This window comes from Zonotrichia albicollis, chromosome 8, assembly GCF_047830755.1.
Source record: "Zonotrichia albicollis isolate bZonAlb1 chromosome 8, bZonAlb1.hap1, whole genome shotgun sequence".
Taxonomy (NCBI): Eukaryota; Metazoa; Chordata; class Aves; order Passeriformes; family Passerellidae; genus Zonotrichia; species Zonotrichia albicollis.
In genome coordinates this window covers 9337694-9352273 of record NC_133826.1, presented here as the reverse complement: position 1 = coordinate 9352273, position 14580 = coordinate 9337694, and the positions used below count along the sequence as shown (strand labels likewise).

At 54.9% G+C, this 14580-nt stretch overlaps 1 protein-coding gene across 3 annotated transcripts in view; it reads right to left on the bottom strand.

The window, feature by feature from the left end:
- Positions 1-394: 394 nt before the first annotated feature.
- Positions 395-14580, bottom strand: part of POMGNT1 (protein O-linked mannose N-acetylglucosaminyltransferase 1 (beta 1,2-)) — a 15556-nt gene continuing 1370 nt past the window's right edge. For all 3 annotated transcript variants that reach the window (XM_074545869.1, XM_074545868.1, XM_074545866.1), the window contains exons 2-22: positions 13957-14148; positions 11847-11955; positions 11355-11470; positions 11045-11110; positions 10516-10629; positions 9737-9854; positions 9328-9426; positions 8729-8856; positions 8090-8160; positions 7744-7819; positions 6244-6327; positions 6076-6117; positions 5848-5906; positions 5247-5319; positions 4811-4939; positions 4394-4519; positions 4177-4241; positions 3779-3823; positions 3476-3611; positions 3062-3171; positions 395-2792 (exon numbers count right to left, since the gene is read on the bottom strand). In XM_074545869.1, coding sequence (XP_074401970.1) covers positions 2690-2792; positions 3062-3171; positions 3476-3611; positions 3779-3823; positions 4177-4241; positions 4394-4519; positions 4811-4939; positions 5247-5319; positions 5848-5906; positions 6076-6117; positions 6244-6327; positions 7744-7819; positions 8090-8160; positions 8729-8856; positions 9328-9426; positions 9737-9854; positions 10516-10629; positions 11045-11110; positions 11355-11470; positions 11847-11955; positions 13957-14067 — 1980 coding nt within the window. In that variant the 5' untranslated portion in view covers positions 14068-14148 and the 3' untranslated portion in view covers positions 395-2689. The remainder of the gene's footprint in view (positions 2793-3061; positions 3172-3475; positions 3612-3778; positions 3824-4176; positions 4242-4393; positions 4520-4810; positions 4940-5246; positions 5320-5847; positions 5907-6075; positions 6118-6243; positions 6328-7743; positions 7820-8089; positions 8161-8728; positions 8857-9327; positions 9427-9736; positions 9855-10515; positions 10630-11044; positions 11111-11354; positions 11471-11846; positions 11956-13956; positions 14149-14580) is intronic.

The following is a 14580-nucleotide window of genomic DNA, read 5'->3' as shown; positions in this document are numbered from 1 at the left end:
CCCCAGCCCTCCAGGATTCCCTACCCCACAGGGGCAGACATTTGGAGTGGTCAAGAGTGTGACAAGGCTGTCGTTCTCAGGACACAGCAGCTGGAGGTGGCAGGAGGAACACGGAACGAGTCACCAGGCAGTTCGTCAGAGTTTCCATCAGTTGATGAAGATAAAAGTGATAAAGCTTGAGGAGGAAACAGCTCGTAAACCTGTGCCAGCCCTGCTGGCACTGCATGGCACCACACAGGGGACCTCTGCTGGCACAGCCCACAGCCACGCCTGTGCAGCCCTGGGCAGAGCAAGCCACCAGAGGAGAGGGGTCTGTCCTTTCCAGGCAGGACCCCCGAGCCAGGACCCCAGCCCTGTACCCTGCACAGGGCCAGCTATGAAACACACGAGGCTCAACAGCTTTGCAATGTTTACTCTTGAAAAAATAATTCCATTCAGAAAGCGTCAAACCCTGGTGATGCCACACACCCAGCCCTGCCACGGTGCCACTCCTGAGCCTTGCTGGGGGACAGGGAGGGATGGAGAACAGCACCCCGTGGGCCTGGCATGGTATGTGGAGAAAGGGGAGCCTAAAGCCCACCAGTCGTGCTGTCACTGAGAGCAGGGAGCCACAGCCCTGTGTGGCAGGGGAGGAGAGGGAACTCATGTTTAGCCATCCCCTATCCCTAGGACCACCTTCCCCAGCCCCAAGAGGAGCTGGGAAGAAGCCAAGCCTGAGCCCTACCTGAGAAGGGCAAGAGGATGCATTTAGTTTCCAAGGGAAGAGAAACTGAGCCTTGGGAACAGAGGTGCCAGGGAAGGGCAATGGAGAGCCATTGGGAAGTTCTGCCAAAGCAGGGCATGGGGAGCAAGCTACTTTTCCTCAGAAAGAAGTAAAATCCCTTTTCCCTCCTCATAAAAGCCCTGCCCTACCCTGAGGGCCAGCACAGGGGCCACCTGCCCACTGGCTGCCAGAGCACAGTCCCATGGAAGGGCAGCACTGGGGAGGGCAGGGCTGAGCCTCAGACCTGAACTGCAGCCTCAAGGCTGCCACTCTGCACCCTTGCTTCTGTTCCCTCCTGCATCCATCCCATCCCATCCTATCCCTGCTGCTGGGGCAGGTCTGCTAGGGACTGTGAGGGTCAGAGTCCCTGCAGTCATGCTAGAGCTGTGCTGCATCCACACTGAGACCATCCTGGCCAAGAGGAGTTCCCTGCTTCACAAGTTTTCATTCCTATTCTGGGCAAGGGAGAAAAGCAGGGAGCAGAGGGTGGAGCCAGGGGGACAAGTGACAAACGTCTCATGACTGCACCTGGCCAGGCTGGGGGCTGCCAGCTCTCCCTGCTGCTTCCTGTGATCCATCCCTTCCCAGGAGCAATAAATAAATAAGTTAGTGTAGTGTAGACCCCAATGCTCAGTTCACAGTGAGAAAATGAAGGGGAAGAGCCCCTGTTACCTCAGGGAAAGGGCAGAGGATGGATCTCCTGCTGCACAGATGAGAAGGAGCTGCACTGAGCAAGAGGACCAGGAATGTCCCCCCAAGGTGCAGGGACATCAGTACCAAATGGCTGGGGATGGGAGGGGGCCCTGGCACCTTCCTAAGGCACGGAACCCCCTCCCTCTCCCTCCGCACGAGGGTGTACCACAGAGGGAGGGCCAGGCTGCCCATCCCAGACCAGCTCGTAGCTTCCCTGCCAGCAACTTACCCCAGTAAGGGTGGGAATTCAGGAGAAGAAACTCCCTCTGCCTTCAGCAGAAGCAGGGGGTACCAGGGCAGGGAGGATGGAGAGGCAGGGTACAGTACCACAGGCAAGGACCATGGTGCAGCATCTCCTGCTCCAGATGACCCTGGCCCACCCAGCCCCTGCAGCCAGGGCGTGATGCCTGCTGGCTGCTCCCTTCCCACTCTGCAAGGCACTTTCATCCCCTCTCCCAGCACCCAGGGCTGCTCCCCACACAGAAGGTGGGTAAGGACAGTCTGAGCCAGAGCACACAGCCTGGTCCACTCCACCTACAATCACCTCCAGCTTCCAGAACTGACCGCCCTTGTGCTGGGTGTGGGTGTCCCTCTGTGTCTGCAGCAAGTCCAGCTCCTCTCCAGCATTCCCTTTCCTGTGAGCTGGGCTGCACCAGTGCCTGCAGCCCACGCAGCAAAGCCCGTGTGCAGGAACATGTCCAACCAGCACACAGTCCTCAAGGTGCATCCATCGTGCAGGTAACAGGAGAGATGCTGGAATATCCCCTCTTCAGCACTGTGTTCACCATGGGGCACAAAGCCAGCAGGCAAGAGTTAATAAATAACACCCAGCTGGCAGGCTGCAGCACTCACACCATGCTGCCTTCTCAGGACTTCGGGGCTAAAAGGGAGAGCAGAGGTGTTTTTTGAGGCCCCTTCTAGGCTCCAGTTGAGCATCTCCTTCCTCCAGCCTCGCCCAGCCAGGGGGCAAAAGGAGCAGCGTTAGTAGACTGTCTGTGTTAAAAAAACCAAGTTCCTGGGATTGGGGTGGCATATCTACAGGGAAGGACCCTGTCCTGTGCAAGGGAAAGGGAGACCACAACAGGGGGCTGGAGGGAGCCCAACATCTGCTTTTGCAGCCCAAAACAGGAGGCTGTATCCAGTCACCAGGCTGTGAGAGCTGCTGCCAGCTGTGTCTCTGCACCGTGGGGGTCCCTGTGCTCCCCTGGTCCCCTTTGCTTCCAGCTGCCAGCCTCACGTCTGCTCTGCTGCTGCTGCTGCTGGCACTGCCGCCGCCCCCTCCTCCTTGGCAGGGGGCTCCATGTAGATGGGTGTCACCGATGAGGGCTTCTTGGACCTGCAGGTGAGGGGGCTGGATGGGAGCAGGCACAGCTGATGGGCCCCCCCAGGACCCCAATTTCCAACAGCACTGCCTAGCATCATCTCCTTCCCACATCCTCCTGCCCTGGGAATGTATCCCGTCCCCCTTCCCACCACACTGATTAAGGAGTGAAGGTATCCCCTGAGGACTGGGCTGGGACAGGAGTGCAGGATGGTGTGTGCCAGGCAGGGGACAGTGCCACAAGGATGGGGCACTACTGAGCCCTTTGTGTCCCTGGTACTCACGAGTAGGGGGAGGCAGGGACCCCCACCACAAGGAAATGGTTCTTCTTGCGGAACAGCCGCCACAGCCCCTTGTGGTTCCCGCGGACGTCCAGGTCCCAGATGTGGAGGCACTGGGATGGTGAGGAGGAAGGAAAAGGCATCAGAGCCTGGGGATGGACACCAGGGCCAGGCGTCCCCCGGCATGGGAAGAACCACAATCCCTGTCCTGAGACACAGCTGTACCCCAAGACCAGGGTGGCACAGGGCTGCATCCCTCCAGCCACACCCAGAGCTTCATCACCACCCAGGGACAGCAAGAACCCATTTGGTGAGCTGTGTCATTGCCATGGGAAAACCCAAGAACAACAGCCAGGTGTTTCCCAGTGACACAGAGATCAGTGCAGGGCTGAGGACAGGCCATGTCAGGGCTCTCACCTTGGCAAGTTGAGTCCAGGTGGTGAAATCTGCTTCCTGCTCCATCCTGATGAACATGACGTAGACCTTGCCCTCGGTGTCGGGCACGAAGGAGTCCTCACAGGGGTTCTTGCTGTGGTCCAAGACCTCAGCCTCACTGTGGTAACAGAACAAGGAGTGAGAGGGGACCCCACCTTCTCCCTCTTCCCACTTCAGACATGCAAGATGTGGCTGGGGCCACCAGGGCCACCTCCATCCTTCCTTCTGTTCTGGTTGGTTCACCCAGTGTGTCTTGTGGTCTCTCCACCTTCCAGCAGCACTCACCCCAGGAGCCGATGAATTTCAGTCTCATAGTTATCCTTCCTCAAGCTGTTGAAGGAGGAGAGAACACGGAGATCAGGACAGAGTCAGATACTTTGTTCCAAATTAAAGACTGCCCCACAGTAACACTAAAGGCAACTGGAACCAATAAATGGAGAGCGGGGACTGCCACACATTCTTGAGATGTGGCAGCAAAACCACAATCCTTGAACACGTCTACCTGGAGCACAGGGTAGCCAAACCCAACCTTGCAAAAACCACTGCCAGGACTGCCCAGCAGAGGCCAGTGTGCTGATGCTGGATGTTATGGCCATTCCAGATGGGAGATGACTCCAGCACAAGGAGACAAGGGTCAGACCAAGCAACTGTTTCATCAAGGTCTCATTGCGACCAGCACTCACCTCTCCACATTTTTAAGCTGGACATTTGGAACAGTGTTGAACTTGTGCTTCTTGAAATAGGCTTCCTGGGAGAAAGAGAGAGGGTAGGGAAGGAAAACCAGGTTTGTTCATGGTCAGCAACACCTGGAGATGACCTCAAGCATCCCCAGTATTGGGGAGGTGTCTGAGTCAGAGCTCAGCAGCAGGACAGGGCCTGGGGGCTGCAGAGGTCACTCACATGGAAGTAGCCGTTCATGTTGAGCCCCACGATGCCGAAGTGGTAGGAGCGCGAGATGTCCGGGATGATGCACTCCCGGCCCTTCCGCTGCTCGGGCATCCGCATCCACATGTCCCAGTCCCAGAGCTGGGGAGGGGAAACTGCAGCTCACACTCAGCTCTGGGGCCACCCAGGAACCTTTCTGGGTGCCCACACCAGGTCCAGCCCCTTTGGCCCCAGCGCTGTGGATGGTTATGTGCCTCCTCAAATCCCTGTCTGTCCCAAATCCATTCTGCTTGGGCAGAGAGGAGTCCTCCCCAGTATAAGCACAGGGACAGCCTCTCCAGGAGCTGTACAGCCTGGGACTGGCTGAAGATCAGGGCCTGATGATGGGCAGAGATGGGGGTGTAGATGAAAGGGCCATTCCAAGGTACTCACCTTCTCTGGGGTCGGCCACTTTGGCTCCAGCTCATCCTTGTACAGGCTCTTCCGGAGCACCCATCCCAGGCCTGGCATGGTTTCCACACGGTACAGGAGTGATGGGTCCTCAGCTGTGTGCTCATAGCCCTGCAGTGTTATGGGGAGTGTTCAGCACCCTGAATGCACCTATCCCCCACCAAATAAAGGGAGGCATCGTGCTCCATTGAGTTCCTCATTATGTAAAGAAAGGAACAGCCACTGGGAAGCACATGGCAGCGACAGGAGGGTGATTTTCAGGGACACTTCTGAAGAGTCCAGGGCTGGGGAGACAGACCCACTTAGGGTGACAGTGGGGACACACACCCTGCTTTAAAGGTGGAACCTGGACCCCAGTCTGACACAGAAACAACACAGGGCAGAGGTGGCCCTGCTCCACCATCCCTCCCTGACCCACCTGGTCATTCCAAGCAGAGATGCAGTACAGGCTCTCATCCTCCTCCAGCAGGTGTATTGACTGGCTCAGGAAGCTGAAGAAAGAGTTGACCCACGTCAAACACCCTTCTACCCTGCAAACCAAGGCAAATCCTCCACAAAAAGATGAGCCACTCCTATCTCTGGAACTGCTTATCCCAGTTTTTGGCCAGAGATAACTGATGGTGGTGGGAGACCAGGGAAGGAGCACCCAAACAAGCTAAGCTGCATCTCACCATGGGGAAAGGACAGCATTGTCTCCTGCCCATCAGTCTCTTCTACTTAAGAAGGAACAGGAGCCTCATAAGACACTGCTCCTGTCCTCTGGCTATGGGGCAGCTCCAACCATGAGAATGGATCAGCGTCCCCAAAAACCCAACCAGGAAGAGATCCCCAGCCCTGAAGTCACCTTGCACTGATTGCCAGGACAGTGGCCTCAGACTGAAGGCAGAGCTCAGTTATGGCTTTTGCCAGGGGTCTGCTCAGCCTTAGCTAAGAGTGCTACAGCTGGCAGGGGTCTGGCCTCTCCTGAGCATCCAGAGAGCCTCCAGGAAATGATCCCACACAGGAACCCCCAACTATACCTGAAGAAGTCAACAGAAATGTCAAGATCTTCCTCCAGAACCACAGCAAATTTAGCATCCTGTAGGGCAAGGAGAACATCAGAAGGATGGAGACGAACAGGACAGAGCAGAGACACAAGCAGTGTGCTGTGTCTGTGAGGTTCCTTGCCCTGGAGGACTTATCCCAGCTGCTGTGGGACAGGTATCACAAACACCAGGGGAAGGCTGTGCTGCAGCAGCCTCACTCACCGGGAACAGGTTGAAGGTTGCAGTCAGACTGGCTTTGTAGTGCTACAAGAGAAGATAATTGTCTGTGTTAGCATCAACCTGGCACAGATCTGGGGCTAAGCCTGTCTCCCTCAAATTCTATTCCAGGTCCCTGGAAATAACTGTCCCAGGATTTGAAAGCTCTCTCACCTGGGAAACTCTAGCGTTTTTAATGCTGATGGGAGTGTGCTGTATTCCTGAGAGGCCAAACAGCTCCACGACATCCATTGGCTCCTGCAATGGAAAAGTGCAAAGCTCATCAAATGTGTGGGTCATTCTCCTCTCCCCTGCCAGTGTCAGCTTCCCAGGACAGCAGGAGCATCCCCTGCATGTGGCTGTCTTCTTGGAGATTAGTGAGGCTCAATACAGACCCTGCAGCACAGAACTTGCCTAATCCTTGTGGCCCTTCAGCCCTTCAGTATCATCATGACTTTGTCAGCACTTTTTGCAGACACAAAGTTCTATCCAAGAATATTTGGGAGGTCCCAATTCCAGCCTCCCACAGACAGTACAGAAAGCAAACAGGTATAGCCAGGACCTCCTAACAGCTGCTTCATGGCAAGACCACAATCAAACCAACTTTCTCTCACAGTTGCCAAGAAAAAGACCTTTCTGACCAAGGACAGGGGTCAGAAGTAATCCAAATTTGGGCTGAGGTATCCCTGCCCCAAGAAGGAGCCAGCAAGGCCTTCTCCATCCCCTTACTGTGCATCCCACCTCCTGGCCACAAAAGAGAGAAGGAGCTCCCATTGTACCAACCCTTCCCCCTTCCCCAGGTATCCACCATGGCAGCCCGAGCATCCAGGCTGCCCCCTCGTAGCTAAGGGATGCTGCTCCAGTTGCTATGGCAATGGATGCTGCTATCTTTAACTGCTCTGATGTGGTGCAGCAAGAGCCTGCACAAACAAACCAGCTCCCCCAGCCCCACAATGTGGCAGTGGTGAGAGACCTGCAAGGGAACAATTGTCTCCATCCCAAGGCAACCAGGCAGGACCTCACTGGATGCTGCAGAGATGAGGCCTAGCAAGCTCCTGAGATCTACTAAGATCCCACATGCGTGCCCCAGAGTACATTTCACTGTCAGACAGACATGGCTTTGAGTGGGACTCTCCAGGGCTATACAGAGTTGAGTGAGAGGAAGGCCTTTGCTTATAAAGGGCTAGTTCTCCTCCACCTGGCCCCAGCCTTCATAAACCTCAAGCTTTGAGCCTTGGGAAAACACTGTTTTGTGTCTCTTCACCTCTTACTGAGAATGGAGCTGGACAGGCATGTTCCAGCCATGTTCCAGGCATTGTTCCTCTCCATGTGAAGCAGCTGGACAGATGGTGTTACACCCAGAGCTTGCTCAAGGGGCTGGCAATGCTCATCAAGTGAGAAAAGGGGATGAGGAGAGCTTAGCATGACCACCACGTGCCATTCCTGCACACCAACTCCCTCCTGACATGCGGATATGAGTCCTGGGCTCTGGGAAAGGCCAAGGCAGCTTTATCCACACCATGCCTTGGCTAACTTTGGCTGGCTTTGTGTAGAAGCAGGTGAGGAGCAGCGTGACGCACAGCAGGAGGAAGGTGACAAAGCTCTCAACCTGCCACCCTCCAAGGACTGGGCCAGCAGGGAGCTGGCCACAGGGATCTCTGGCAATGCTCTCACCTCGTAGTATCCATCAATGAAGACTGTGATCATCTGTGGATTGACACCCTGAGCCGACAGCAAGGAACGCAGCATCCTGTGGAGAGACAGAGGGGCCTGAGCACAGCACAGCCCCAGGGGGCACAGGCCCCTCAGTAGAGGGTGTGGATCCCTTGGGATGGGCAAAGCGTGCACCATTAGGGAACAGGACCCACCTATGCCTTCCCTTCCCCTCCCCCAGGATCTGCCCTTGGTGCTCACATAATCCCAGGAGGAGGCTGGATCTGCCAGCAGGAGAGGGAAGGGCCAAGGCCATGCCTGGTCTTGTGCAGGGGGCAGAGGAGCTGTGCCCTCTGGGAGTGCTTACCTGTACAGGTAGTTGGGGCGGTTCCCTGCAATCACAGCTACTGGCACATCAAAGACTTTATTGTCTTTGAGCTGGAAGAGAACAATGTGTGTGAGTGGGGGTGGGAGAGGCCATGCAAACCAAAATGATTGTACGCCACTGAGAGCAGGATCCAAGGGGTAGGGACCCACTGTTGAGACAGCAGAGCTGCACAGTCCTTCCTCTCGGCTCAGGGCCACACCAACCAACCAGGATACCCTCAGCACAACTGAAAACCCTACCAGCTTCCCTTCTTCACCTCACCTCTGACCCAGCTCCAAAATCCCAGTTTGCATCCACTCAGAGACCTGTGTCTGAACCCTTCAGCCCCATGGACAGCCCAAAAGTCACAACAGCTGCTCTGTGTGTAGATATTCAGGCTCTGCTGCTTACACTGATATCCCTAGAATAGGGTAACTATTCCTGGCAACTCAGAACAAAGGATTTCCCTGCCCCAGCATGACCTGCCCCCAAGTACTCACCCCACCTTTGCAGAGGCTAAGGGCTTGCCCAGGGGCAGTTTGCATCACTCAGCTAGTGCTTAAGGCCAGGGCTCTGCATCAGCAGCAAAACACACCTGGTCCAGCCCAGCCCTCCCTCCTGGAGCCCTCCTGCACTCACAGGGTCAGGGTTGAACTCGATGGGTGTGGGGTCCTTGCAGCTGCAGACGCTGCCGTACCCTTCCACTTTGCTGCAGAACCGCTTGCGGCGCCGGTTCAGCTCCGTGTCGGGCCAGTGGCACTCAGCATCTGGGGGCACCAAGGAGGACAGACAGACCTGTCACCCTCACACACCCACCCTGGCTGCTCCAGGCTGGGAGACCACACACACGGCTCTCCCTGGGCTCAGCCAGCAAGCCAGTCCCTGGCAGTGAGCAAGCAACGCTTTGGATACCAGACACAACCCCAGGAGCCATTCAGAGCCCAACCCCATCTCTGGCCTCTCTGAGCAGCAGCGAGTTGTTCAAGGCCAACAGCCAGAAAACTGACCAGAGCAGGTCTGGTTTGGAGAGGTGACAACTGGCCATGTTCCCTCTTCTCCATCCTCACCTTTCTCAACAACCATGCCTGGAATTGCCATGGAAGTAGGAAGAAAGGGAGCCAAGCCCATTTTTAAAGTTACCATCATCACCTCAAAAAGCCTTAAATGGTTTTGACTTAAAAACCAGGCAGCAGGGAGACGTCTCCCAGAGACACCACAGAGCAGACTGCACTTCTTACCTTCCACAGATGTCAAGTGAACTTCTGTCTTCAGCAGAACGGGGTCACCCCACGTTGAGAGGGCAGGTGACTTGGCATGCTTCTCCCCATACACTTCTCCTGGAGCAGGAATACAGGGTCAGGACTGCCTGGAAGGGCCCAACCCCACTCTGTCATGGCATAACAAGGGGCTGTCAGCCTGGGGGACAGCTTGGCACCTTTTCGCATTGGTCTCTGGCAAACTGCTAAAGGAACATGCTCTGCCTCCATACCCCCAGGTATACCATCCTCATCCCAGGAATGGAGCTGCCACTCTCTGGGACTTGTTCCCTGCTCATAGAGCCTGTTGGGGATGGGATGAGATTCTCTTCACCTGGCTTCTCCCAAAAAAAGGAGCCACAAAGCCTCTCCCAGCCTGTGCAAGACTCACCCCCCTTCTTGCCCACAAACGTCCACATGTCTCTCCAGCTCAGGAAAGGTGCAACTTGGCTCCCCAGGCTTTTCAGGACATTCTTGGCTGTCTCCTTGAGGTGAAAGGAGCCTTCATCCTGGAACAAAACACAACCCTGCAGCTGAGGTCTGGCTCCTGACAGGGAAGTCTCCCATCAATACCAAAGGGGCACAGGGCCCACTCCTACCCTTGAACCAGTTGAGCCAGAAACCTTCAGGGTCTCTGTGCCACTAAAGCTGTCAGTGGCTTCATAATGGCCCACAGGCTGGTCAGAGGAATCATGAACACCTGTTTCCTTTTCCTTGAGACCAAATTGTTCTCAAGCAGGGCCATGTGTTAAGCAACACTTCACACAGCTAAACACAAAAACCTTGAAGCAGCACAGTGTTGCTTGCACAGCAGCTCAGACCTAGCACAGTCCACAGGGCCCCTGTAAAGCCTGGAACTGGGAGCCAGAAGGATCCCACCACACCCTTATATTTCCCCACATCCATTCTCCACCTAACCCCTTGCCTATTGCTGTGGGCTCTGACACATCTGCTTTTTGCTCTCCTGCTTTGCTGGGCACAGCTGTACCTGCAGCCAGAAGGGAGAGCAAGAGGACAAGGGAGGTGATCCAGACAGGGAGTCACAGCTCCATAGGGATGTGACATTTAGTCCTGGGAATGCTTGATGACATTTAGGAGGCTACTGCCCAAATGAGCTTCAGGACATCCTGACTCAAGATGACCTTTTTTTTATATTAGGGTCACACCTACCTTAATGGTGAAGATTAAGATCCTGCCCCGGGCAACCATGTTGAGGAAAAGTACCATTGCTTCATCTTCATGGGGGGAATAGGTGTCAAAGACCCTCTTGGCCATCACATGTCCCTGTTGGAATTCATACGTCAGATGGAGCTTAAATACTACATGGTATGGACACACAGAATTATGGAGATCATATGGAGGCCCTGGAAGCCTAAGCAACACAGGGAGTGGCTTTTCTGGAATGCCAGGGAGTCAGTCCCAGAGTTGTCCCCAGGCAAGCTCAGCCCTCAGGCCTTCCTGCACAGAGGTCCATGGGCAGCATCACCCAGCCCCACAACTCCTGCCCTGCCCGCTGCCCAAGGACAGCACTCTCTGGATGCCTGTGCCATGCTCTGCAAGCTGCACACAAAAAGCATTCAGGGCCTTCCCTCCCTCCTGGCTGCCCCTGGCCTCAGGCAGCCAACAGTTCAAGACAAGGACAAACAGTTCAAGAGCAAGGACAAACTGCCCAGTTTAGAAAGACACAGGGATGTTTTACCGTGGCCTGATTTAAGACGATGACATGGATCCCTCTTCCCTGCTCCCGAGCCTCATCTTCCAGGACCTGCAAGTGGATAAATGATGAGAATCATATGAAAAGACCTCTGCTTATTCCCTGCCCATTCTTTGCAGCAGAGCCCCCAGACAAGAGGCAAATCTCTTTGGCTTTGCTGATGGCAGTGATGGGTGCCAGAGCAGAAGCCCTGGAAACAGAACTTCTTGCCAGTCCTTGAAGTGCTCTCACCACTGCTGTTTGTGAATTTATCCATTCAGCTCTGCCCACAGGACAGCCAGCACCTGCCACTCACCGTTGTCCCATCCACAGCCACATAGACCTTCGACCTGCTGGAGTACACCTCGACATCCAGGACCTTCTTGTTGTTGACAGGGTGCCTGGGGACCTCCACATTCAGCATCTCATCATCTACAGCAGAGAAACTCCCAGTTTCAACCAGTCAAGGCACCTCCAGCTCGCCCCTGCTCCATGCCAGCCCATCCAGAAGGGTGTGCCCAGCAGGCACCCCAGCCCAAGGAGTCATGGGTGGGAATTTACAGGGATGGTAGGTAAGGGGAAATACCAAATGACAACAGCTCTGACCCCACAGAGATCTCTGCAACCAAATGTGCTAAAGCCTTCAGTAAACAGACCAGGAAGGGAGCAGTATTTTCTATTAATTTTTGTTTAACCCACATGTACAGACTTGTTTTTCATGATGTGGCTGGTCACAAGTTAGCCCTGACTACTTAAAGAAACCCTTGGTTTCCTTGCTTTCAAAGCACAGAAGGATGCTGCCCCTCACCATAGTCCTGTGCAGACTCCTCTTCCTCCTCATAAGCAGCTCTCCTGGTGTCCAAGATCAGCTTGATGTTCACAATTACAGTCACAAGCAGGAAGAGGACAGCACCTGTCTGCAATGCAGGATGTTTTGTATTAGAAATTTGTAAGTAACAACCCCAAAACCAGCCTGCCTTGGCATGGGCTGCAGGGCATCCCAAGGAGATCCTGCATGGGATCACAAGCATCTGACATTTCCCCTGATTTTTTCTGAGAAAGAAATACAGGTGACTGAGTTTCATGATGAAATGCATTCATCACCTGGAGAGCACTGACTTCTTGATATGTGAGAATTAACCCACTTCCATCCAACGTATTCCTGCTTCCAGATCTGTGAGCAGATTCATGCTAAATTATTGCATCAAGCTTGAGGGTCCCTGCAAGCAAAGAGTTTGGTAATTCAGAGTTACAGCTCCCAGGGTAACCTTAACTTCTGTCTCTGCTGCAGCATCACTACTCTCACCCATCCCTCTGGAACCAGAGGAGGCACTCAGGGTGTTCAGAGGAGAAGAGACACTGTGCAGCTGAATCAAACAAAGGGAAGAAGCTGAGGTCTGATTTCAGGAAACTGCACTGTACCACAGGCTGCACAGAGCAGCCTGCAGCCTTGCTGTCTGCAGCAAACTTCAACTGCAACCCTTGTGGATGCTGACACAGAGGGCTTGGGAAGGTTCAGGGGCTGTGGAACAGACCCTTGATTCTCTGAGGTCATTAATGGGGCTGGGATCACACACTGGCCTGCCCTTGGTGAGAGGCACTAAAAGGATTTCTGCCCTATCTGTCCAGCCACTGCCTCAGAGCTCTGTGCTGCTGCTATCCCTGCCAAGCAGGTCCAAGGAGTAACCGAGGAAAATGGAAAACCAGCAATAAGACAACACCACGGTATAAATGTCACTATGGCATTTTGGCTTGTTAATTTGCTGTTGACTCAGGACTATGAGCACCTTTTGGGATCTGTGCACAGAAAGTTTTTAATTAAGCACGAACACAGCCGTGGGCTCATGGAGAGGCAGCAAGGCCACCTCACCAACCTGCCCAGACCTTCTGCCCTGATCAGCATGAGGGAACAGCCCTGGTGACCAGAATGAATAAGGCAACAAGGAATAAGAATTAGGCAAGACCAGCAGCCAGGTCAAGCAGAGCTGGCTTGGTCAAAGCTAACTAATGAATGCTTGGCTGCTGTAGACCTGGCTAATCCATACCTGCAGCTCTGGTTGAGCCAAATATTTATAATGTCTATTGTAAGCCAAATGTTCATCTGTGTTTTAAGCAGTGCCACAAAGTACAGAGATGTGTGCAGGCTCTAGCCCGTTGCCCCAGCATGGTGAGCAATGCCTGTCTGAATGACCAGACCCATTCCCAAGCCTTCAACACCTTATCAGACACAGAACTGAACAGTCTTCTTGCCCAGGTAGCCCTCATGACCCTTTGTCCTCCCAGACATGTGCAAAACCCTCCCCTGCTCCCTCCCACAGCAACCAAGTGCCAGATCTCATGAGCTCCTCTCAGGAAAGGCCTCTTTTCAGTGCTTTGCTGCCATGGGGCCAAACCTTCCTGTCCTTACAGCCCCAGACTCCCCCCAGGACGCCGTCTCCACCAAGGATTAGCTGTTTTACAGCACAAGCAACCAAGCCTGAGGCTTTCCCAGACACCAGCTGCCTCTGGGGCATGAGATCCTATTACCAAGCCCTATTTTCTCTGTCCACCTGTTGTGCCTTATACCAGGCTTGGTTTGCAAATCAAACTGCTAAAGGCTGAGCCCTGCAGCAATCAGCATGGGTCCAGAGCCAGGTTTCTAGCTGAGAGCTTCCCTAGGCCACCTGGATAATTGTATCTCCTCCCACAGCCAGGTCTCAACAGGTCTGCTGGCTGCTGCAAGGAGCTGCTACACATGGGAGACCCTTCCACACACAGGCACTTGGGGGCAGCTTCTTGGGGAACAAGTTATGCTTCCTCAGCATGTCAGGTCACCCAGACTGCCAACAGACGCACTTCCACCCATGCAGCTGCTCCATAAACTTGTAAATCCTGTAGATTATCCCTCCTAATCTGCCGCAGGGCCGCGGGTGACTCACCTGGCACAGCTTCCGCAGCGCACGCTGGTTCATCAGCTTGTACTTCCAGGCGAGGTACCAGCTCCGCTTCTTGTGGGGCTTCACGGGCGGGTTGGGCTTCCACTCCTCCATAGTCCCGGGGCTGGCAGGGGCAGCCGTGAGGGGCGGGGGTCAGGATGTGTGCTGCTCTCCTCTCATGTCCATCGGGGCTCCCTGCCGGGGGGAGAGAGCTGCCCTCAAACCCTCTCCCCAGCAAAGACAGAGCCGGGCACAGGCAGTGGCCGTGGAGTGCACTGATGTGCTATGAGCAAAAGCCCTTTGGAGCAGAGCTCCTGCTGGGAGCAGTGCAGGAGGCCAGGCTTTGCTGCAGGGTGAGGGGAAGCCCCTGAACTCATCGGCCAGGGGCTGCCTCTGCTCCAGGCCAAACCCTCAGCGAGGCTGCTGCAGTGCCACGGGCCCTCTCCCACGCTCTGGGGAAGAAAAGCAGCCCAAAGCCACAAGCAGACAACAGATCCATCAGTTGTTATGGAATGGGCCTCACTGGCCGTGTGTGCCAGGGGTCCCTGCTAGAGAGACACCCTGCCCACCAACAACCCATGCCCGCTATGGGGGTGCAGCCAGCCGGACACGGGGAGCAGCACGGGC